Source organism: Pleuronectes platessa, chromosome 15 (genome assembly GCF_947347685.1).
Source record: "Pleuronectes platessa chromosome 15, fPlePla1.1, whole genome shotgun sequence".
Taxonomy (NCBI): domain Eukaryota; kingdom Metazoa; phylum Chordata; class Actinopteri; order Pleuronectiformes; family Pleuronectidae; genus Pleuronectes; species Pleuronectes platessa.
In genome coordinates, this window is record NC_070640.1 from 6880446 (window position 1) to 6906017 (window position 25572).

At 42.4% G+C, this 25572-nt stretch overlaps 1 protein-coding gene across 1 annotated transcript; it reads left to right on the forward strand.

The window, feature by feature from the left end:
• Positions 1 to 571: 571 nt before the first annotated feature.
• jakmip2 (janus kinase and microtubule interacting protein 2) lies at positions 572 to 25275 on the forward strand. Its single transcript, XM_053442425.1, has 23 exons — positions 572 to 715; positions 8692 to 8939; positions 10506 to 10760; positions 10837 to 11079; positions 11468 to 11677; positions 12260 to 12358; positions 12445 to 12591; positions 12685 to 12825; positions 13149 to 13205; positions 13595 to 13717; positions 13839 to 13967; positions 16855 to 16938; positions 18852 to 18914; positions 19131 to 19229; positions 19869 to 19970; positions 20157 to 20210; positions 20298 to 20363; positions 20458 to 20526; positions 20750 to 20827; positions 20943 to 20993; positions 21652 to 21804; positions 21889 to 21954; positions 23402 to 25275. Exons 2-23 carry the CDS (start codon positions 8811 to 8813, stop codon positions 23705 to 23707), a joined length of 2724 nt encoding a protein of 907 aa, XP_053298400.1. The 5' UTR covers positions 572 to 715; positions 8692 to 8810; the 3' UTR covers positions 23708 to 25275.
• The last annotated feature ends 297 nt before the right edge of the window (positions 25276 to 25572 follow it).

The following is a 25572-nucleotide window of genomic DNA, read 5'->3' on the forward strand; positions in this document are numbered from 1 at the left end:
TAAATGTTGTCCCTTAACACACATGTTGTCGTCATTAATGTTGCATAAGGGTGTATTTTGCCAATCTTTACACTGTCAATAACTCCATATCCTTCAACTTGACTAACTACTGACGTGGGTAATTTGGGTTAAAGTTATAAACTTAATTATTAATCAGAGTTCCAAATGTTTTGTTAGTAACTTCATGAGACTTAATCAATAAATTGGCTATCCTTTCCCTTCCCTTGAAGGGTGGTGCCCAGAGGTAACTTTAATGTAAATTAAAGTTATAATTTAATATTAATATTTGACAAAACACTGCAAACTGTAGCCAGTGCTATATACAGCTCCATTAATAGACAGTTGACAGACGGTGCACAGCAGGTTGTCATCACATTGCAGGATCATTTCTTCATTCAGCTCATTCCCTTTAACAATTTAACGTTAAGGAGATATGCTGTTATAAAAAGTCCCCCCTACGGCCCCCTGTGTGAGCGGCCCTGCGCACTGAGCTGGAGGCGGACTGCGGTGCTGAGACCAGTGAGCTCATCCTGGCTGCACTGGGAGGAGGGCGGGGCTCCAGCATCATCACCACCGGCCATCACCGCTTCATTGTGGGGTTGATGCTGCGATCGGAGCCGGAGGAGAGCGAGAGAAATAAGAAATAACCGGAGCATGCCATGGACACGGCTTCACACCGGTTAGGACGCGACGCGCGACGGGACTAGATGACGAGGTAAGCCGCGGAGACGTGCTTCTCACCGGGCGATGACTAGCGGGCCTGCAGGTTTCGAGTCCCGGCTCAGCGGCGGTGACATGCATCGATGCTCGTTTCCAATTCCACCGCCGCGCTGACGCCAAACCACAACACCGAAGCGATGACAGCCAGCGTCGTGTATTTTAACGTAGAACCGGGATCGCAGTCCACATTGGGTCGTGTAGCATCGTTGTAGCCTGCATGACGGAAGTGGTCGAGCTCGGCCTACATGAGCAAGCCCCCCCCACCCCTTTAAACATGATCCAGCCCCGGGGATTCTCATCGTCTTGCAGGGGCCTCACACAGACACACTTGCACACGACGCATGTTCACAATTCATCGAGCATCATGCACATCTGTGTGCATGTGCATATGGGTGGTGGTGGTGGCGGCAGCGGCAGGTGTTTGGTTTACATCCCATACTTGTTGTTGCAGTGGAGATTCAGGCTGCTGGTGCTTCAGGTGAATCCAGATGTGCACCGTCTATGTGCGTCTCTCAGCCCATCGCACCATCACCGCTGTGTTTTCGACAGGATGCTGTGGGGATGTTGCAGAGAGGAGGCTCCGGTTGACGGAGGCCTCTGCTCAGCCTGCCTCGGGGTGTCACACTGGCCTGGTTACACACAACCATCAACCCTGCTGGGAGGGCATTCGTCACCCTGTTGTTTTAGGGTCAGGGCAGATGGAGGCTACTGTGACAAGTTAATAGTTTATAGATTGCTCTCGCAGTCGCAGGTTCCATCCAATAATACCAATCGATAGAGCAAAAAGTAATTATATCACACAGATAATTGATCATGTTTGTCATTGTAATTTCGCCCCTCACATGTGCTATGATCAGATTTTGGGATAATGGCTTAAAGACGATAATACATTATTTTCTATATCTGCTTTCAAGTCATTTTACATTGATGAGGGTGCATTTGATCAATATATTCCCGTATCATCATTGGTCCATCTCATTCTGTAGCTGTTTCGTGAAGTAGTACCTTGAATTTCAGCTGCACTGCAACTTTCGACTTTTAAGGGACGTCCACATTGTAATTTTATACTTCAATTAACATTTGGATTTTCCACATTACATCAGAAGTGAACAGCTTGAACCACAAGATCCATGTAGACACCGATATAGTGAATTGTCATGTAAATATAAGGGAAGGCTATATATATACATGTTTATATATTTGCTCGTTTAGTTTGAGATTGTCTAATTTATTTGAACAATAGAGTGCTTTTAAACATGAAAAACCTGGACCAGATGTGAAGCCAGACCACTGAGATGCTTTATCTCCCACATTAGTGAATCTCTTAATACACAGGGTTGGTGTTTTGACCTAAAATAGAATGTAACCCCAAAAACATTGCACAGACACTTTGAACCAACTCACATCACGACCGTGCCCCAGACTGATTCCACTTAAGTTGCTCTCGCACATTGGCATCACCGCTGGCATCGATATGACTCACTTTCGCTGACTCGGTTGCATAACCCGGATCAGGGAGAGGACAACAAATGGTCCTGAACTGTAAGATCTTTTTTGCAAGATCTTTCAAACACACCAAACATACAAAATTGTGCCCATTGATAAGAGGGCCTCATGTAGAGACCTGCAAATCCAGTGGGCTCATTAATTTTATGTAATATCTTAGTGACTCAATGTTTTTACGTAATATTCAATTGCTCGAGTCACAACCAGATTACAGATTTGGAGATGCTAAGTCTTTTGGCATGCAGGTCTAATTCCATTTGACCAAGTGCAGCAACATAAAGCTGTTATCCGAGCTGGGGGACTCTGATGCAGTAATCTCGACGTGCTATCATATCTTAACATTAGTGTATTGTATGTAATTTGGTTGCTGCCGTACTGTGAAGCACTTTATGGTTTAAAAACAGACTTTTAATGATAGTCAAACTCTTAATTTGTGCACATTAAATGGCTTTACTTTAATGTTGATGCATTCTCTATAAAATATACTGTGTAGCATTAAATATAGAAATCTTACCATGAATTTATTCAGTCAAATATATTTTTGTACCCTTAGCAGTTTAAAGGAAGGCCTTCTGGGAGCGTGACAGCTGTTTGAGTGTCTTGTCTCCAGAGAGTTGGTTTTACATCATGTGTCCTCTACTTGACTTCAGCCAACAAAGGGTTTAGAGTAGAGACAAATGCTGGGAAAAAAGAGAGTGAAGAAATAGCGGATTCAAACTCCTAATGTGAACCAGACATTCATTTCTTGATTCTTTCTCTAACCCGAGGCAGACTGTGGCCTGCACAGTGTTTTCACTGGGTAGTGAGCAACGTATGGTAGGTCCAGATATAGAAGAAGAAAAACTGGCCCCATTATTTATTTTGGAAAAGAAAAAACAGATGAGCCCTCTCAGTGTGGCCTTTTGTTTATGAGCAGAAAAATGGAAGGATGCCCACTTCCAATCTCCTAAATGTTTGATGTTGATGTAGAATTCGGAGGCGGACTGTCCATTTGTCTCATGATATAAAATGTGATTACATTGAATGAGCCACATTTGGCAAAACCAAGTCCTAACCATCGATAAACAGTCATTTCCCAGCGCTAAGTCCTCAGCGATGTCAGCAGACGCAGACAGGCACCAGCACAGCTGACGGTTCTTTTCCCTTCCTGCTAGACTCTCTGGAAGACCCAGTGCCTACACTGACATTTAATGTCTGAGTGGGTCATGGTGCCAGGGTAATTCAGGGTGTAGTATTTAATACACACAAAACTCCCATTACTACACAAACACTGTGATACACGCACACTCAACACGGTCATCGCCAGGGCACAGAGCGAAACTGGGCCACTGTGCTCGCCAGTGTCTCTGTCTGAGTTATCTCCTCAGTCTGCTCAGCCAGGGACTGTCATGTTGTGTGAAGACATCTCCAGCTAACTCGGCCTGCTTGCTACACAGAGCAATAACATTGGGTAGTAAATTACAGAGAAGCAAATGAACGCCAGTCCAGTTAAAGGTGGGCAACAACCCTCCCAGAAGATATCTCAAAGCCGTGTTTATCAAAACAGTATAAAATACTAATATATCTGGCCTTTGAAACTTTGTTTAAACATTATAGAGGTAATGCCATTTCAAACATAGTAGCTACATCTTTATAATATCTGAATTTTATGAGGTTATGCTTTGATTGCTGTTTGTCCTTAGCAGGATTGCTTTAAAACTACCTAAGCAACTTCCATGGATGGGTTAGGCATTACCAAATTAAGAACCCATCCACTTTCGCATTGAATCTGGATGAAGGGGCAGATCCGGGATCTCGAGTGTCGAGAGCCCATGCTGGGTTCAAAGAGTGAAGAGGACTGGAGGCATGGCCCACTTGATAGTTTTTCAGACGAGAACAGTAAAAGAGATTTAGCAAGATCCAGTTCTTTAAACCCCTTCTGGCATGGCCGAGCAATGTCCTCCACTTGGCTGAGATTTATTGGGAGTCGCTATAGAAAATGCTCCTCAGATTTGTCACTTGGTTTCTTGTCGGATGGAGTTGTACTGGTCTGTGGTGCCGGGTGTCACACGGTGGGTTTCTGACAGCTACAAGCAGTGTTGTGTAAGTGATTCCTCTTTTTTAACTATGGTGTCTCCCTATTTTGTTTTTGTCTTTCACTGCTGTTGACGGAAAGATTTAGCTTTTGGTGCTGTGCTCTATGCTGGTTGATGTTGAAGGTGTTTTACTAAGTCTTAAAATACATTTGCTTTATGTGATCAATAGGCCTAATTCACACTATCATTGTCTTTTAGCCCATAGTTTCCTTGTAACGGGACTGAAATCATTCCCCAAAGTTGATGAGGAAAGGTATCTATTATCTCTATCATTGGATTTTACGTGGTTTTCGTTACCATTTCTATATTTGTCTGTCAGTAGAACCATTACTCAAAAACTACTGGACTGATTTCCATTACGTTTTGTGGCGGCTAGGGGCTTGATGACGAGTTGGTCCTGATAAATGGGCTGAATCCAATTATTTCATTTTCCCTTTCCTTAACATGGCAAGATAGGAAGTTAGCCTTGGCAGAGATATGTGCTTTCCAAGTGCACTTACTGAATGTTTTTTTCAACCACTCTGCTATTTCTAAAATGTACAGGAAGATAATATCGATTAAACGCTGTATAATGCTGTCAATTTGGATGTCTCACGAGAACCATGGCGTCTGTGGGATGAAGATCGCCAAGACGCTTCTGAGGTTGAATCCCGTTAAGTAGTGCTTCTCCTGCTACAGTAGTGGCAGTAGTAGTTGCTTTAAAGATGCAGTTGCTATTTAAATATTAAAATGTATTCCCATACACATGCCTGTCATTTAAGAAGAGAGGTGTTCTGATTGAGCAAATTTCGAAGATATTACAGAGTAAACCGAAATCCCAGGAGATAGAAGGGCTAAATAGGATTCCATCTGCTGAAGCCTGTGAAACCGACCACAATCCTGAAAACCTAATTTTTCAAAGAGCAGGGGGATAAACGGAAATTCATACGCAAAAAAATTTAATTGAATGTCAAAATAGGTAAGGCAGTTGAGGCTGCATCCGGTGCATGGCCCAGTACTGTGCCTGCGTGTGGGGGTGTTATGGCCAGACAGGGGATTATTTCCCTGTGCAGTATGAAAATTGATGATGACAGTAATCAGATTGAGCTGGGCTCGCAGCAAGTTCATATCTGGCCTCACCCTGCAGAGCAGTATCTGGCTGCCATGAACGGTTTGTAGGTTAACATAGTATTAATAGTCATGGTTGTGTATTCAGCTAAGACGAATATAGATTAGTAATCGTAACCACCACAGTATACCAAAACACAGTATTGACGACAAACTAAAATGGCTGCAATTAATAATTGTTTAAAATTGATAAACTGAAATAAATGTCCCATCGGATTTTTCCACATCCAAGGTCAGGAGAGCCTTTTCTAAACTGAATGTCCAGGTTACAGCAGCTCAGCTTCATTGCTCAATCGACTGTTACTGTAGGGGAAAAACTGTAACCATAGAGTTTGTTATTGTAACCTTAAAATGGACATGTACGTTAGGTTGACTAAGTTTGTGTTCCATCACTTTTTTTGAATAGCACACTGAAGAGGCAAACTCCAGCCAGCAGAGTAGGAACATGTTCCACAATGCGGAACAAGGTAACATGTGGTGTTTGTTAAAGGTTCCGTATCCGTTATTCATTGCCCTGGTGTTGCAAAAGCATCTCGGAACAAAATCAAATATTTCATGGACACACCTCCTCCCTCCCTTCATGGCGGATGCTTCCTATAGTGTAGCAAAGCCCAGGGAGAGTGGTTTCGACAAACACAAGCAGAAACACAAGTGAATCAAGTTGCCCTGTGAATAGTAGTTTTGGTTTCTGGTCACTGAGGTGGTGGTTTCTTGGAGTGGAAACAACTATAAAAACTATAAACCAGCTTTCTGACAAGATCAGTTCTTTATGTCCTTGTGCAGAAAAGAAGGGTCAGGTGGTTTAATGCAGACAAAATGAATCACTGATGCTCTACACGAGGTTGAGTCCAGCTAATTCATGAGCAGAGTCTAATCCTATACAATTTAATCCTTTTATTGCGGCAAATACATTATCCATAGATCACAGTCACAGGTTTGACTTAAGGGTTGCTGTAAGTTCAGAGGAAGGACTTGGTCTCAGGGAATGCAGTATCACTTACAGCAAACACTGTGCATCCAGTTTCAGACAACAAATGCCAAAGGATAAAAGCTAAAGTATATTTGAAACGTCAATAACTTCAAACAGATCAGGCTCTGGTGTTTCCTAATGTACAAACCTGTAATGGATTTTGCAAAGACAGGATATTTTTTTTTATAACTTCTCTACCCGCATTACTTCCTTCTAAACACTGTAAACCAGAAAAGGTGGGGGAGAGATCCAGGCAAGGTGGAGATGAATTTAGAAGCTTATACTGAGGAAGGCAATTTCTTTATTCACATTTACACAATTTTTTGTGGACTCCAACACTTCACCCACCCCTCCATAGACATAGTGGTGAGTAGATGATGGGTTAATTGTAATTTTTGGATGAACAAAAGCCCTCCTGTTGACCTTAAGCAGGCCATTGGCTTTCTGTTGACAATACACAAAGAAAAGCCAAATGGTGGGAGAGGACAGATTTAGACTTCATTTACCCAGAAAACCATCTGTTCCACAAAAAAACCATCACTCTGACACAATGATCAAGACGATTTCTTCCTCACAATGATTTGAATCATACCACTGGTAGTGAGACCAACATTCTTGTGGCTCCTTGGATCAACATGCTTCTGGACGCTCACTCTTTGGTTTGGAACCAGAACCTTCAGTACTTCCACAAAATAGCTTAAAATTAGCCACTGCTTGCAATTTACGGTCTGTGATACATATATTTAACTTGTCATGCCGTTCTTCACTTTCTCTGGTTGATTGCATTCATCAATTGATTTTTTTCAGAAATTTCACTCTGAAACCTGAAGGTTAATAGAATATATTTCAGCACCAGTGTCCCCTCACCATGCTAACGTGAATGAAGTGATTCTGGCTGATAAATAGGTTCAGCTGGTTTATATTTAACTTCATGGTCCGCCCCCCGAGCAGTCGGAGGATTGATGTTGTTTTTGGATTATGCTTTACACATTAACTCATATCTGCTCCTCCATCTGCATTTTCCTTGAACTTGAATCAGCTCTTTTGTGTTGGTAATAATAGCTTAGCATTGCTGTAAAGGCCATAATGCCTTTATTTTTACATTCCTAGTCACAATCATGACATCCCTCCTGAGGTCAGAAAAGCCCCTGTTGAAGACTGTTTAAACAGTGACTGTCTGAGGCCCTTCTGAAACACAGAGGGCTGCAGCAGTCTTGCAGTAGCACCTCTAACCATTAACGTCACCGTGTTCTGATTTTAAAGAAGCTGGTGTTGGTTGAGCTCGTTGTCGTTGTGCAGGCCCTTGCTTGTGGTGCCATTCAGATGTTTTGCTTTATACTGAAGGGTGTTTCTGTTGTGGGCCAACTGAATGGAAAAGACATCTTTCCGTATTGTAAGACCCAGTGGGCTGTAGTGTACAACAGCATCACATCAAGTTCAGCCTCGGAAATGAGCCTTAAGTTGAAGTATATTTCACTACGCAACTTCGTACCAAATATACCTGCAATGAGTTATAGAAATAAATCTATGTATTTTACAATGTCTTGTGTTGATGAATTGTCTCTTTTTTTTCTTCTGACCTCATCTCTGTGGAACCATTGAATCATCCAGAATTATTTTGTTAACTCGAAAAAGCATGATAGGTGTTATAAATTTCCTTTTCCCCCCCTATAAAATATATACAAATTTCATTAGTTTTCAAATTCTTGGAAGTTTCCTTGATTAGTGTGTGATGTATTTTTTGACTTCAAAGGTGCTTCAAAGAAACCGAGACAGAAATTAGTCAACATTCAAATAAAGTTATCCAATTTGTGCTGACATGGTCTTTTTATTACATTAATCGTTCGCATTCAACCAATGTTTTGCGCGAAACGCTTTTGGGAATTTTTACTCTCCAAACGGGAGTTGCTCAATTATGTCGCCTGCTTCCCCCCCCCCAGGTCATTGAAGGTGAAACGAGTCACCAACAGACTTTTATTGCGTTATATGCGTTACCATGTTACTTATTTTGGATTTAGTGTTGTTTACACATAAAATTCATAACAGTGAACAGTGCATAATGCCTGCTCAACATTAGCATGTTAACATTGTCCTTTTTAACTTGTCAGCATTAGCATATAGCTCCATTGTATAGAACCTAAGTGCAACATGTGGCTGTAACCAAGGAATTAAAACCAACAATCATCGAGTTATTATCCTTGATCTGTATTCTTTCTCTGTTACCACATTTAAACTCATGCACTCGATTAGATCACCTCTGTATTCTGTGCTACATCTAAGTTTGTCTCTCTTTGTCTCCCCCCCCACACACAGCCCTTTTGTCTGACAGGAGAATGAGGAAGAGGAGGATCTGGAGAACGTAGGAGCACCTCGGAAAGTTACTGTCAAGTCTCAATGAAAGCATCGGAGGAGACTGTCTAGTGTTTGACTCAATGGCCAAGAAAGGGCGTACGAAGGGCGAGAAGCCCGAAGCGCTCATCTCTGCCCTGCAGGCAGCCAATGAGGATCTCAGGTCCAAGCTGACAGACATTCAGATAGAGCTACACCAGGAAAAATGCAAGGTACTGTACAGCATAACTTATAACCCCAAATATTTAAAAGTGACTCACACATTGGCTCATTAATTAAAAAAACAAGTTAATTAAAGTGTTTTATTACTTATAACAGAATTCAACCTGCTCACATCTAAAATCATGTGTAACATCTTTATGTTGAGATGTCTTCCTACATTAAACTATAATATATTGCCAACGGAGTTTATATAACATTATAACACATTCTAAGTATTATGCCTCTGCCAGTATAAATCTTTATTCCCTTTGAAGTATGCTGATGACCTTAAATACAGACATTGTACATAAAACACATGTTGTACAGAAATAAACGTTTGAATTAGTTTCCTTTGTGTAACTTGACATTATCATGAGTTTGTGCTAAATTGAGTTTTGGGCATCCATCCAATCCTATAGGGGAATTTTCACCTTTGAATGTTTGCCCTGAGATTAACACGCTCGATGTTCTTTCTGAGGAATCTGAATCCTGATGCTAAAACTTCCCTGCGCTTACCGACTAATGGGCTTAACTGTTGTATTCCTGGGAACCGTGTGAGTGCAGAGAGCTGTCAAGGTCCATAAGGGGCTTCAAGCAAAAAGTCCTCACACCATAAGTTATTTTGGCATTTTCCTCATTTGATGTATATGTTTGCGTTATAGATAGATAGGTTTGCTTTTTTAACACAGGCTGAATCATTTGGAAATTTCAGTTCATAGCCAAGGAAACGGCCGAGGTCTGAAGTGCTGTCTTTGCACATTTCGTGTCCCTGTGGCCCCGTGCTCTTGCAGACTTGACGTGATGAGAGTGAACATGCCTTGGAGCATGACACATGCCTGTGGGGGTTGGTTCTGCGTGTCGACAGGGTGGACATTTGGTCTCAGCCTTTTTTGTTAAGGTTGTAGGAGCACTACAGACAGCCAGAGAGAAAAGACACCAAGGCAGAAAAAAAACCCTGTTGGGATTAGAAATAAATATTTAATTTGAGTTTTAGTTTCTCTTAAAGATTTTTAAGATTCAATGATCCCTCCCACATTATATCTGAAATCAAGCTTACACATTTACGTTGATGTAATATACAATATAAATACAATATACCCTTTAACCTCCATTAAATAAATTACACATAAATAAAGATTCAAATAAAGTTAAACCATGTTTGAAAACAAGTGAATTATACTTGTTATAGTGGAAGTTTTCTGGAAGCTGGTGAAAGGAGAACTCAGGCAGCAGCTGATGTCTTATGCAGAACATTTTAATGTAGACTTGATGCAACAATGGGACCAGAAGGTGCAACAATATACAAACGCCAACAGAGTAAAATGAGCAATTGTCACCCCCTTAGTCTGAAGATGTCTCCCACAGCATCCCAGTATTGCCACTGGTGCTACAATGTACTGCTAGTTGGCCCTTTATCTATAACCTGACCTTGGGTATTGCTTGGAGAGAGAACGGAGTATGTGTGGAATTAAACTGGAACTCATAATGGTGCTGTACAGATGTTATATGTGAGGATGGTCAAACAAACCGTAGCACAGGGGTAACAACCTCATTCCTCTCTCCTCTTCACGCCAAAGGTGAGCAAGCTGGAGCGCGACAAGGTGCAGGAGGTGAAGCGGGTGAAAGAGCAGGAGCAGCATCGTCACACCGCCACGTTGACAGAGCAGCGGGCCAAGTGGCACGAGGAAAAGCAGAAGGAGCTCCAGGCCCTCAGGGAGAACCTGACCCGGCAGCATGAGCAGGAGCTGGCCCGCCACGCCAAAATCAAAGACCAGGAGAACCAGAGGCTGAAAGCCGCACTGAGCGCCATGCGCGACGGCAGCGGAGAGAAGGTGAGGTTAAGATGTGGGGGGGAAGTCAGTGGTGACCTTGCACAGTAGAAGTTCTGACAAACTCTGTTGTGTTCAGGTGCGCACAGCTCTGACGATGGAAGCCAAAGAGGATGCGCGTCGCTTCTTTGACCAGGAGAGAGTGAAGCTCCTGCAGGAGATACATGAGCTGAAGAGCGTTAAGAAGCAGACCGACGAGGCTCTGAGCAACATGATCCAGTCCGACAAGATGAAGGCTGGGGACCTGCGCTCCGAGCACCAGCAGCACCAGGAGCAGATCTCCAAGATCAAGTGGGACTGCGAGAAGGACGTCCGCAGACTGGTACCGAACACTACAATACTGAATACTTAAATGTATTGTTATCGCCTCTTGCCTGTTGTGACCTGGGATTTGTTTCGGCCCCCCAGCGATCTGCAAAGGTTCGACGGTATAGCTGATCGATATATGATGAGGAATTTGTCTTTAAGTCCATAATTTAGGGAAATAATATTTCAGCCGTTAAGGTTGTGTGTAAAAATTTGGAACCAGACATTGACAATATTTGGTATTTATACATAATAAGTGACTTAAAGAGTTAAAAATAATAACTGCTCTTGTCTTTGTATAAGATTGTTGGTTGGTTGATTGACTGGCACCTTAAAAATTTTACCCACACAGAAAAATCTGAAATTTCTTAACCACACCACTGTTTCTCTCTCCTTCCCTTCAGGTGGATGAAATCAAATCTAAAGACCGCACCATCTTCTCTATGGAGAGGGAACTGGAGTCGACATCAGGGTACCTACAGAAGCTGCAGCTTCAGAAGGAACTGCTGGACGATCAGCTCTTCCTCGTCAAAGAGGCCGAGTGCGGCCTGGGAAGCCCAAAGAGAGAGATCCCAGGCAGAGCTGGAGACGGAGCCGAGCACTGTGGCAGCCCGGTAAGAAGAGCCAGGACATGTTTCCTGCTCACGCTGCTTAATCTTTCAAAGAACTGATATCATATGATTTCCCTTTTTACTTCAGCTCTTGAACACGTCTTTGTAGCTGAGGTGTCAATATTCCGTTCGTTTTAATAGACGAAGAACCCACCACACATTTAAAGCCAATAGACCCAAAGGCCTAATAACACAGAAAAATAATTCAACTCGTGAATTGAATCTCTATGTGGCAACTCCAGATTTAGATTTAACTTTCTATTCTATTAAATTCACTGCCCTAGAGATCCGAGCACAATAAAGTACAAGTTACTTGGCTCGGAGCAGATATACTAATTTCAATTTTCATTAATTTTTATTAGCTTCTTACAACTTTCTAGTTCCTAATTTCCAAACGCTACATTTGGTGATTTCGTAGTTTTGGTTCAAATAACAAAATATTGCTTACAGTAAGTAACCGTTGCACTGACCTGTGGTTACAACGTGCATCATTCCATTGTTTGTACTGTGGAGATTGTTCTTCTCTCTTCCTCACCTGGTTTATTATTGAATCAGTCACATGACTTGTTGTCTGGTTCATTTCAGGACATGAGGAGAAACCAGAGGCGCGTTGCTGACCTGAACTCAACTATACGCAAACTGGAGGACCGCAACTCGCTGCTGGTCGACGAGAGGAATGAACAAGTAGGATCAAAATCATTTTTTTTGTTGTTGTTGCTTTTCACCTCCCTCATGTTGGCCACCACTTAACATGTCCCTGTGTCCACCAGCTGAAGAGAGTCCGAGAGTCGGAGAAGCAGTGCAAGCCCCTGCTGGACAAGAACAAGCTGCTGAATAAGAGGAACGATGACCTGACCCAGACCATCCAGAAGCTGGAGGAAAGACTCAAGATCCTGGCCAAGGAGAACATGGAGATGGTCAGTCACAAAGTCACGTCAGCATCATGAATTCATTTTGTAAGAGGGACAGATGGATGACGTGAGAGGTTTTCTGTCTTTGCGTCTCTGCAGAAGGACAAGATCAGCTCGCATCCTCCACTGAAGAAGCTCAAGTCTCTAAACGACCTGGACCAAGCCCATGATGACCAGGAAATAGCCTTTCTCAAGCTCCAAGTCCTGGAGCAGCAAAACATGATCGACGAACTGACCAGGGTACATTCTTTTTTTAAATTTATTATAAGCTGAGGGTGCAAATTTAAATTTTTTAATTAAGGTTTTCTCTGGTGTGGCCATTAGCTCTGTCGTATCCCAGCAGGAAGGTTTCCGCAAATCCCAGTTCAGCAGACTCCTGTGTGTCTTTTTCTTTTTCTCTGTGAATCATGTGTTTGAACATCCGTCGACAGTTTTGATCTTCAACAGCTTTAAACCCTAACCCTAACCCTTTTATTTAATTTGAATAGATAAGAAAGAAAAGGACGAGAGAGTCTCACAGTCATGTTTCATCTCTCTTTGCATTTGTCTTTGGTTGTTTCCAGGATCGTGAAAAACTACTAAGAAAGAAAAGGCATAAAAGAAGTTCCAGGCCAATAAAGGTAAAAAGAATTGAACATGTCAGGGGCCTTTTATCCTAAGGTGCACAAAGCTTATTAAAAAGTAATATGATTATGTCAAAGACCCGTTATCGTGATGCTATTAATATTCTACCACATAAGAGGTTGCACAACCCGGATAAAACCACAATTACAATCGCAATCTGCCGAGGTGCGAGCACAGCTGGCTTCTAAAAGGGAATGTGGGAAGGATGTTACACTCAAAACACGGCCATGATTATTTGAGAAACCAAGGACATGAGAGAAAGTTTTAATAACATATAAGAGTGAGGACATAGACAACCCTGTTTCCTGAGGTGATGTGAACCAGGTATATTGTTGGGCCTTCGTTGCTGGAGATGACTTCATCTGGAACTCTTTCCTCTCTGCAGAGGCACATTGTAGTAGATACGTTCTTCGGATACGACGAGGAGTCCATGGACTCGGAGACGTCCTCGGTGGCTTCGTTCCGGATGGACAGAACTCCTGCTACTCCTGATGAAGACCTGGATCAGGTGAGAGCTTCCCCTTGTGTCCGTCACCGAGAATGTGAACTTTATCCTTTATCGTTCCTATATCACCCCGCTACATCCCTGGCATCTAAAGCTGTGTGTTTGTGGCTGTGTGTCGAACAAGGGTCTAGCCAATGAGGAGTCGGAGCTGCGTTTCCGTCAGCTGACCAGGGAGTACCAGGCCTTACAGCGAGCCTATGCCCTGCTGCAGGAACAGAAGGGAGGCATCCTGGATGCTGAGATGGAAGCTAAGGTACAAACATGGCTCAGTCATCATATATCAGGAAAAACCTGGTAACATAAAGCTCCAAAAAATAAAGATACAGCTGGCTCTGAAACTTGCAAGGTAGTTTTACTCACCCTGACTTGGTTAGGCAATCCTGTGACAGTCCCTGTTGTAAGGTACAGTTTGTACATGTATTAATTGTTTTTATAAGGTCATAGTACAGATACAGAATGTTTATGTTTGTGTCATATGGCTGCAAATAAGGTTATGGGAATTGAGTTACATTTAATTTATTCAGCTTGTTTCAGCTTTAAACCTGAAACACTGATACTACCACATGATTTAATAAGTGTTGTCATGTATTCTGTTATGAGAGGGGTCTCATGAAGTGAGACTCATACTAGTATGTTTTGTGACATTTCAACTTTACTGCTCAGTGTAATGCAGAAGACATCAGAGTGTTGTGCAATAGTAGTAGTAGATTTGACGTTGGCTAATTATTAATAATCATGAGAAATGATTATTAAAATAGAAATTATTTATTAAAAATAATTAAAAATTATAAAGCTAGTAATTAAGAATAGTAAAATAATTAATTAGAAATGATACAGTTATCAATTAATAATGGTTAAATAATTAATGAAAACAATAAAATTATCAATTAAGAATGAAACAATCTGTAATTATCGTTGCGGGGCACCACCCTGGTTACAGGGACCAACTAGTCAAACTATAGTTATCAGTCTCAAGTGATAAAAGTTAAATTAATAATCTCAATATTTAATATTAATGATTATATAATAAACAATGAAGGGTTTTAAGTTCGAGCACAGGCTATAGTAATCCAGCTGTATTCACATACACAAATAATCACAGAAATACAAATACTTTAATTACAAAAGTATTTATTCAAAAGGGGAAATAAAGTTAATGTTATTTCAATGATTCTTCATTTAACAAACTCCAATATTTCAAAGAAGGCAACAGCAGCAGCAGCACTTATCACAATGGTCACACATGTAATACTGAGTATCTACTGGTGTGTGTGTGTGGTCGTGTGTGTCTGCCTGTCTGTGTCTCTATGTGTGTGTGGGTGTGTGTGTCTAAAAAGAAAAGGGAGTGGCTATGGCGTAATGACGAGATCACGTAGTGACGTAGTCTGGCCAGGATCAAGATGTTAGCTTCACGTACTTTCAAGATGGAGGTTTATGACCCCGGTGATGACATGAGGTCGAAGACAAGATGGCGGTCGGTCGCCTGTTACACAAAGGAACTTTAGACAAAGAGATTTCTTATCTCCTGGTTCTGGCGCCGAATGGCGTCGAGATGTATTAAGGCTCTTTAAATCTAGAATTTTCTATGTAACATGAAATAGGTAAGTGTAGGTCGGGACGTGTGTAAAAACAGGTTTAGGAGAAAAGAGAGAGGGAAAGAGAGAGAGACATCAAAAACATCGTCTGAGACCAGCTACAGTGACTTCACCACTCAGTACACAAATTAGAGTTGTGCACCGGTTAGGTCTCTGTAAACTTAGTCGGACGATAACAGTGCTGCCGGAGGCTCTCTGTCACGGCGCGAGGCACTTTAAAACATTCGCCAATGTAAACAAGGAACCGGAAGTGACGCATCGTTTCCTCGTGTTACACGGCTTAAAAACAGATCAGCGATCTACAAACAAACACACTCAAATAAACATGACACGCTAAGTATTTAAACTAGTCTCTGCCCAGACAATAAAGCCTCTTACTGTGACCTCCGCGGTGTTGCTTGCGCGTGGCGCGCGGATTTTCCGGAAGTCCAGTGAATCTCGTGTTGTGTTCCTCGGGGTACATGCGGTCAGCGAATCCCCGGAATTAGGTGAAGAAGTCATGGCTTGAGCTGGATAGCGCTGGTTCATCTGTTGCAGCGGTTTCGTGCTGGGACCGGATATGGAGCGAATTCGTCTTGCTCGTGGAACGGAATTCGGCCTCGTCTCTTCTGCGACAGAATGATGCTTTGTCCTGCAGGGATTAACAGCTGTGTCGCAGCTGTGGGGATCGTGAAAAGAAAAGTCTGTGATGCTCGGCCGGCGAGCGAGTTCCTGTGCGCGGCCTCTTCAAGTTAAAATAACAAAAAGTCCTATCAAAATAAAACGTTGACTGAATAAAGAAATACAAGAAAATGGAAATAAAACAAACGTCTGTAATTGCTCCCTAAAATTACCTCCGGATCAACTAACTGGAAAGGTCAGCTCTATCTTCAGGGAATCGGGAATGGGCTGATATTATTGATGAGCAGCCCCTTTTAAATTACCTGAGAGGTCCTCCTCCTTGAGGAGTTGGTCATAGGACATCGGCCAATTGATTTGTCAGGAATGGATCTGAGTGGGCGGGGCTTGGAACTCAGCTGGGTTCCAAAGCATTCCCAGAACATTTTTCCACCACCAGGGGGAGATTCTTGAGCCTGCAGGAGGATGTTTTCCCGCCGAAAGTTTAGAACCCTTTGTTCACCCTCGGTGTCTGGTGCCCCCCCCCCCCCCCTTTGGGCTCTTCAGACCCAGCAGGGGTTCCGTGTTCCTGCGGGGGCCTTGAAACCTGCTGGGGTTTCTCGAAACTGCCAGGAAAAAGTACTCACAGGTGGATAGGAATGTTCCACAAGGCCTTGATTTACACAGGCCTTTGTTTAGATTTTCTTTGCATTAACCTTTGACCTGTGTCTTGTGGCCAGCCGCTGGGCTCTGGCCCAACAGTGGTTTGTTGTTGGAGAAACCCAAACTCATTCACCAGGTTGTTCTCTAGTGCAGCAGGTCCTGACACATCTGTGGCAACACATTCAAAGTTCATGTACGAAGCAATGTTCAACTCAAGTTCCTGTAAATCTTTGGACAGAGGCCGAGCTCTATTTGCCTTTAAGAGTCTGTTCTGTCACGTTTCAGGCTCAGGAGCAGCTCCATGCAGACGTTCTCAGGTATAAAGCCAAAATAGAGGACCTGGAGAAGGAACTGACCCTGAGGGGACAGGTAGGACTCACAATCACTCACATACAGTGCCTTGCATAAGTATTCACCCCCTTTGGACTTTTCTACATTTTGTCATGGTATAACCACAGATTAAAATTTATTTCATCGTGAGTTTATGTAATGGACCAACACAAAATAGTGCATCATTTGGAAGTGGGGGGAAATATTACATGGATTTCACAATTATTTACAAATAAAAATCTGAAAAGTGTTGAGTGCATATGTATTCACCCCCTTTACTGTGAAACCCCTAACAAAGATCTGGTGCGACCAATTGCATTCACAAGTCACATTTGCAAGTCACATAATTAGTAAATAGGGTCCACCTGTCTGCAATTTAATCTCAGTATAAATACACCTGTTCTGTGACGGACTCAGAGTTTGTTGGAGATCATTACTGAACAAACAGCATCATGAAGACCAAGGAGCTCACCAAACAGGTCAGGGATAAAGTTCTGGAGAAATATGAAGCAGGGTTAGGTTATAAAAAAATATCCAGAGCTTTGAACATCTCTCTGAGCACCATAAAATCCTTCATAAGAAAATGGAAAGAATATGGCACAACCGCAAACCTACCAAGAGGAGGCCGTCCACCCAAACTGAAGAATCGGACAAGGAGAAAATTAATCAGAGAAGCAACCAGGAGGCCCATGGTTACTCTGGAGGAGTTGCAGAGATCCACAGCTGAGGTGGGAGAATCTGTCCAAAGGACAACTATTAGTCGTCTACTCCACAAATCTGGCCTTTATGGAAGAGTGGCAAGAAGAAAGCCATTGTTGAAAGGGATCCATAAAAAATCCCGTTTGGAGTTTGCCAGAAGCCATGTGGGAGACACAGCAAACATGTGGAAGAAGGTGCTCTGGTCAGATGAGACCAAAATTGAACTTTTTGGCCTCAATGCAAAACGCTATGTGTGGTGAAAACCCAACACTGCCCATCACCCTGAGCACACCATCCCAACAGTGAAACATGGTGGTGGTAGCATCATGCTGTGGGGATGCTTCTCTTCAGCAGGTACAGGGAAACTGGTCAGAATAGAGGGAAAGATGGATGGAGCCAAATACAGGGAAATCCTTGAAGAAAATCTGATGCAGTCTGCAAAAGACTTGAGACTGGGGCGGAGGTTCATCTTCCAGCAGGACAATGACCCTAAACATACTGCCAGAGCTACAAAGGAATGGTTTGGATTAAAGAATGTTAATGTCTTAAAATGGCCCAGTCAAAGCCCAGACCTCAATCCAATAGATAATCTATGGCAAGACTTGAAGATTGCGGTTCACAGACGGTCTCCATCCAATCTGACTGAGCTTCATCTTTTTTGCCAAGAAGAATGGACAAACCTTTCCATCTCTAGATGTGCAAAGCTGGTAGAGACATACCCCAAAAGACTTGCAGCTGTAATTGCAGCGAAAGGGGGTTCTACCAAGTATTGACACAGGGGGGTGAATACTTATGCACCCAACAGATGTCAACTTTTTTGTTCTCATTATTGTTTGTGTCACAATAAAATTTATTTTGCACCTCCAAAGTACTATGCATGTTTTGTTGATCAAACGGGAAAAAGTTTATTTAAGTCTATTTGAATTCCAGTTAGTAACAGTACATAATGGGAAAAAGTCCAAGGGGGGTGAATACTTATGCAAGGCACTGTATACACATTGTTAACTGTGTTAACACAACAATATTAACTGTGTTTAATTTCTAAATGCTTATTTCTTTTTATATGGGTTAAAATGTGAGAGAATATCGATAAATGTAAAGAATGTTTGACTGTGTCAGCATCGTGGGGGTGAGGGTAGTCAGGTTCTCTTGTTCTCAACATATTAAGATATACTTTTATTTCTATATATCTTGATTTATTTAGTAGTATTTATAATTAATCATCAACTGTTTGTGTGTGTGTCCTGTGACAGGACTCCAAATGGGTGGAGGAGAAGCAGCTCTTCTTACGAAGGAATCAGGAGCTTTTAGACAAGGTTGGACTTGACTTAGTTTGTTTTCCAATAATCAAACATTAAATAATAAAGATGATAATAATAATCAAAGGTAAAATGTAAAGTAAATTAAATAATCATTGTTTTGAGCTGTGATCAGATTCTTCCTTCCTTATAATAATTCCTTGATGATTTGCTGAAAACTTGTGAGTTTAAACGCCAATAACCTGTCGGCACTTATTCTTCATCCATGTCCAGATGGATAAGTTGGACTCTGAGAGCAGTCGGCTGCAGCAGGAGCTTCAAGACTCCAGAGACCAGAATGACCTGTTAGAGTTCCGGATACTGGAGCTCGAGGTGATTTCATACTAAGCCTCCTTTACCATTGCATCAAAAAACATTCCTACCCAAGAGATCTGAAAATTTCCACACTGAACTCAACATCCCTTCAAATGTTTATAGTTCAATAAATGAGTCTAGTGGAGACAGTCTAGAAAATTCTGATAATATTTAATGGTTTATTTTTTTTATCTATTTCGTAAAGAGATTCTGTTTAAAGTGAATTCAACCAAAATCTGTAACAGATCAGATCTTGGCTTGAGTTTGTCTGAACTATCTTCCAGCTGCAGTGATCGTATTCGCTGATTTATGCACACACACATTTTACATATGAAGAGCAGATACTAACACATTATATATAGAGGGTGTATGGCGCCACCTAGTGAGCACAGAGGGGAAGGGATTACTCTGATGTGCTCAGTGCAGTGTTGAGTGTTTGATGCAGCATCAGCAGTCTGTCTTGAAAACTGAAACATCTTTGGTCGTGAACCGAACAATATGTTTTAAACCTGACATAAAGTGAATCAAGATAATCGCTCTGAAAATACAGTTTAATCCAGGCCTGCTACAGAGTCGAGGGAGAATGACTTGTGGTGAGAGTTTAAATAAGTTATCTTATTTGCGTTGTATGATAAATGTGCTTTTCTCTTGCTGTAGGAGCGTGAGAGGAGGTCGCCTCCGTTCAACCACCTGAGGATGCATCCGTTCTCTGAGGGAGTCAGTGCTCTGCAGATCTACTGCATGAAGGAGGGGGTGAAGGTACACAGCGGAAATCCTTCTACTGCTTTATAGTCGATAATCATATTAAAGTAGAGCAGGTTTTATTCATCTGGCTGGTACACGTCCTGCAGTTTTTAGAGTTGATGTAAAAGATTAACAGGAAATACTTGAATTCAATAAAAGTAAATTATGTTTTCTTCTTGATTTCACTTCTTTTCCTCACAGGATGTGTGCATACCAGATCTCATCAAGCTGCTCGACATCCTGGGAGACAACGGGGTAATTCCTATGGATTTTAATATGTCATCCTATGATGCTGTAAAAGGCAGATTATTAATGAGTTTAATTGTTTTTTCTTTTGTATAGAACTTAAGAAATGAAGAGCAAGTGGCCATTATTCAGGCCAGCACTGTTCTCTCACTGGCAGAAAAGGTACATTTCAGAAAATATATCAGATCATGTTAAATAACACACAGAATATTTCTGGGCAGACTCGACCAGTTTTTTGCTGTGTGTCGCCCTCTAGTGGATTCAGCAGATCGAGGGGACGGAGGCAGCACTGCACCAGAAGATGATCGACCTGGAGATCGAGATGGTGAGTCACCGGAAACTGCATGACGATCAGTAAACATAAACAATCATGATGACTAATATTTATGGTTCATCTGTAGAAAACACTTTTTCACTCCATTGCTTACTGGACATGTGCAGTCAATTTGCACTTCTTGAATATCAGATTATGTGTGGCAGGGCTCATTCACTAGTTCTATTCTCTCTGTAACTAGCCAAAACATCTGCAATCTTCTAATTCTGTGCAGGAGATGTTCTGTAAACAGAAAGGTTATCTAGAAGAAGAGCTGGACTACAGAAAACAGGCCCTGGACCAGGCCTACATGGTACGTGAGCATGTCTGTGTGTTAACCCGTCATGTATACATCACATTAGACAGCCCATATTTTTAAGTATGTAACATTAAAGTTAATAACATCCCTTCTCTTCTTCACTCAACAGCAAATCCAGGAGTTGGAAGCGACGTTGTACAACTCCCTGCAGCAGGACAAGGTGGATTTAGTCTTCTTGTTACACTTTGACAAAATATCTTTTCAGGAAGGCGCTATGTGTAGCCAGGTGTCCTAGGCCAGCAATGTTAGTTGGACTTAGGACACTTGGACCACTTCAGTGCATGGCACGATTTCTGATAGAAAGGATTTCTAACATGTGGTAAACATTGTGAAAACATTTTAAATCGTTTGATTTCACATGGGAATCAATCGTTCTCTTTATACGACCTCATCTGACCTCACAGAGCCCCTATCACCTGAGGGCGACTAACATTTGGAACAGGATGAGCTGCCATGTGACTATTTTCATCTGGGTGCAACTAGATAATAATATTCAACCTGTCATGAAACAGTAGTACAGTGAAGTTTTCGGTTGTGTGAAAAAGGAGTGAGCTATAAGAGAATAACAATTTGGGAAATTTGTTTTTGTCGTGCTGTCTTGTGAGGAGAAAATCCCACTCACCTAGAACATCTGCCCCATCTACATGGAGTCTACATGCTACATAACCCTTTTACATGGTGTCTTCCAAATGAAGATTATAACTTCTGCTAAGAAATCCAGTTTTAAACTCCTAAGTCTTCTAGAGGGATTAAAGCGTCTTTTGAGAGTTCTTTTAAACTCATCGTGGCTCCTGCTCTGCCTGACGTGCTCCTCCCAGGTGATAAAGTACGGCGAGCCTCTGGATGAGCATCAGCGGGACGAGCTGCGGACGGCGGTGGAGAAGCTGAGGAGGCAGATGCTGAGGAAGAGTCGCGAGTTCGACTGCCAGATCCTCCAGGAGAGGATGGAGCTGCTGCAACAGGCGCACCAGGTCCGTCTCTGTGGCACACACCAGGGATAGAGGATTAACAGAGAAACACATTTGTGACCTTTTTCTCTCTCTGGATGTTTGCAGAGAATCCGTGACCTCGAAGACAAGACGGAAATCCAGAGGAGGCAGATTAAAGATCTGGAGGAAAAGGTATGTTTGATGCAAACGATAATTAAACTCCAGCAGCTGCACCGTAAAGCTCACAATAAAGGCTTAAATTCTGTTAGTTTAAAGAGGTCGTCACAATTAAGGCTATTTTCCCCCTAAAATCTGTGGAAGCCATGTTGAATTTAACTTTGAATGTTGAGGAAATGGGAATAACAGGGTTCCTATGGTCATGGAAAACCTGTAAAAGTAATGGCATTTTAATGTGTTTTTCCAGGCCTGGAAAAGTCATGGAAAAAAAATCATATCCCAAAAGTTTTGGAAAATTCATGGAAATTTGTTATATTCATATTTTCATGTCGTTCATTTACACTGAGTATTAAATAATTCATATGCTTTTAAAGAAATACGCTCAAAATATAAGCAGACATACTAGTGTTTGTGTCATTTAAGGTATACTGTATGCCTTAGAATTCTCATTGTTAGTTTGAATTCTACATTTTGTCACTTTTGCGCGTTTACACAGAGATTTCACAAAATGTTCTGTCATGGAATTTTGGTTTAAAGTTATTGAAAAGTCATGGAAATCCATGTGTATGAACCCTGGAATATGGAAAACAACAATCTACAATATGAGTATTATCCAGATATATGGTTCAATTCCTGTTTCTCTATATCTGTTCCTGTCTGCTAACATACCTTGAGTGTTCCTCTAATCCTCTCCCTCTTTCTTCTACTCTTTCTTCATCTCTTTCTCTCTTCCCACAGTTTTTGTTTCTGTTCTTGTTCTTTTCTCTTGCCTTTATCCTTTGGCCTTGAAGTCTTTGGCGTGTCCCGTAGCAGAGGTGAGTCCTGAGGGCTTCGAAGTAGAAAGTTCAAACCACCGCCGTCCCTCCTCTGGACCTCGGTCAAATAGTTTCCCTTTTAAAGCGGAACCGGCGCAGCGAGTGTTCCCGACTCTGGGCGGCTGCCAAACTCAAACGTGGGAACACTCAGGCTGCTCTGCGCAAATCGGCCTCGACAAGTAGTCAGAACTGTGAAAACCTCCCGCTATGGACGTCTGAACTTTTAGAATAACTAGGAATGCTTCATTTTAGTTGATATTTAATTTAATTTAATTTCGGGATTTGCTCCTAATCTCATTTAAATGAAGGCAAATTTGAGTAAAACACTGTCCTGGTTTGACCCTGGTCTGCAGCCTCCCCCTCCGACACATTTACTTGCTTCACCCAACAAATACTCCATTTCCATTCCCTCTTTCTCTTTGCACTCCGAGTCTCGTGCATTTCTCTTAATAGTCACCACATTACACGAACATGTGAAGTATTAGGAGGTAAACTGTGTCATCAGCATCTCTCCCTCGTGACTTTAGTTCTTTAGTCACATCTGATGTTTTAATCCTTGTTTACACTCATTCGTGTTCTTTTTAAGTTTGGTAAATAGTTGTGTTCGCTTCGTGACTCCTCTGTCTCCCTCTGTGTGCCGCTCTCAGGTGGTGTGTCGGCGTGGAGGTCTCCTTCGTGACCACAGTGTTATTTATTTTCTGGACCAGCGTGGAACCGTGTGTGTAGCAGTGGCTGCTGGTGTCGTTACATCAGTGGCTGCTGTCAGTGTAAGGTGGATGTGTCGTGCGTTGGCCGTGGATGTTCACGCTTCAGATTTTCTTTTTCTTGTGGTTTTTATTAAATGGGCACGAGGTTCTCAGGACGCTGCCCTGGACGATCTACTTTTTAAAGCCTTGTTGGACATTACACATCTCTCCAATCCGCTGGGAGTACTGCAACAGACACACAACTAGAACATAAACACTTACAGACGCAAACAGACAGGTTACGGACAGGCATGCGGAAACAGAAGCATGCGGATGCACACACACACACAATCACTCACACACGCACACACACACACATGCTTTGACAAATCCAAACCAAAGCCTGGGGAATGCTCTCTCTGCCATGCAGGGTAATAATATGTCACTCCCAGCCATTTAGCCACAGTGGGGATATAAGTGAGACAGAAAAACTCACAGAAACCACCAGACCACAAACCTCTCCTCGTTTTTTCTCTTCATTCCTTTACCTTTCAAACCGGGGAGGACATTATTCAGGAGTGACACCTCTCGGCGCAATAGAAGCGAGTCAAACTCAGGGCCCTCGAGTGCTGGGGCAGCTTGAACAGTGCTGGTCTCGGGTCTGGTTGTGATGAGGAACACTCCGGACTCACCGGCTGGCCCAGGACGGTGCTCTACACACCAAACTGCCCGGAGTTTACACCCTGGAAAAAGACAGACGTGCACTGCAGAGGCTGGTGTGTACAGACACTAAAGTAGGAGGGGTGGGGGGGTAGAGGACACTCAGGGGGACATGTCTTCTCCGGACACAACTTGAGCGAAAAGATGTCAAGCTCTTCACTCCACCTGGATCTTCACTGAAAAGATTATCGACAGATTATCAAACCGCTTCTTCTCGAACTCCAACGGACTGTTTACTCTCTCTTTTATTTTTTACAGCTCCCGCCAACCTGATACTGTGTCTCACGATTTCCACTGAGAAAAACAAATCCCTATTCTGTACTCTAATATATACATTTGTTGATATGTAAATGAATGATTTTACGTAGTCTCTTCCCCCCCCCCCTTTTTTTATTTCTGTGAATAGTTTCTTTTCCTCTCTGAAGCAGCTTGAACAGTTGACGTAAATGACTTTAATTGCTCTGTTTTATTGTGGTGACGGCTGCAAAGATCAATTTAATTTCCTTCAATTATAAATCTGAAGAATCGTTGGAAATATGAATGTGGAATACTGGAATATTTTTCCTCACCCGTTCCCCTTGTGTTCCCCTCCCTCTCTCCCACATGCAGTATACTGGGTTCTACTGTCCCAACTATGGTGGCTCTGGGTGACCTGCAGGTGGCGCTGTCGTCACCCAGGGCCACTCTTAAATTGCCCTTTAATTAAAGAGACGTGATCTTTAAAACAACTTGTAAATACTTTCAGAGCAACGTGCAAACTGATCTTCATCCAATCGGGTCGGCTTTAAATTTGTCATCAGTGGTGTCTGGTCCGAGAACAAAATCATTTGAAATTTGATGTAAGAGAAGAAAAAAAAAACATGATTTCAGCCATAATATTGCAGGTTCTCCCCTCGGTCCATCTTTTTTTACTAACCAAAATGTGTTTGATACTAACGCTCATCTTTTACTACACATCACTGACCGTGCAGACGTCCACCCCGCCACAAAAGGAAACAGGAGAAAGTGAATGCAACACTACACCCGCTCCGCTTCTCTCCTGACGAGCCTGTAGTCCCTGCAATATTTACAATCCGCTTGTTCCCTGTGTACCCGAGCCGGTGCATCTGCCAACCCCCCCCCCCCCCCCCCCCCCCCCTCCTGGCTCCGCTCACAGGTCCAGGGCGGCGCCGCTCGGTGGCGTCTCATTACACGGTGACCACACGACCCGCTCACTTCAACTCACCGAGGGGAAGGACGGAGACTATTTTTGTGCAAATTCAGCAAAACGATGCAGTTGCCTTAAAAGCACTTTCCCCTCTCGTCTCCGCTCGTATGTTCCTTTGTAACAGTTGTTTTTTCTCAGGCGGTTGATTTATCATGTAATGTATTGTGTATATATTTATATATATATTTTGTTTTTATTTCACAGA

Bases quoted from the DNA above. Each gene is read 5' to 3' on its own strand.
- jakmip2 (XM_053442425.1), top strand. From the start codon at position 8,811: ATGGCCAAGAAAGGGCGTACGAAGGGCGAGAAGCCCGAAGCGCTCATC. The intron at 10,761-10,836 runs GTGAGGTTAAGA...TGTTGTGTTCAG, and splicing joins GCGACGGCAGCGGAGAGAAG to GTGCGCACAGCTCTGACGAT. The intron at 19,971-20,156 runs GTACACAGCGGA...TTTTCCTCACAG, and splicing joins GCATGAAGGAGGGGGTGAAG to GATGTGTGCATACCAGATCT.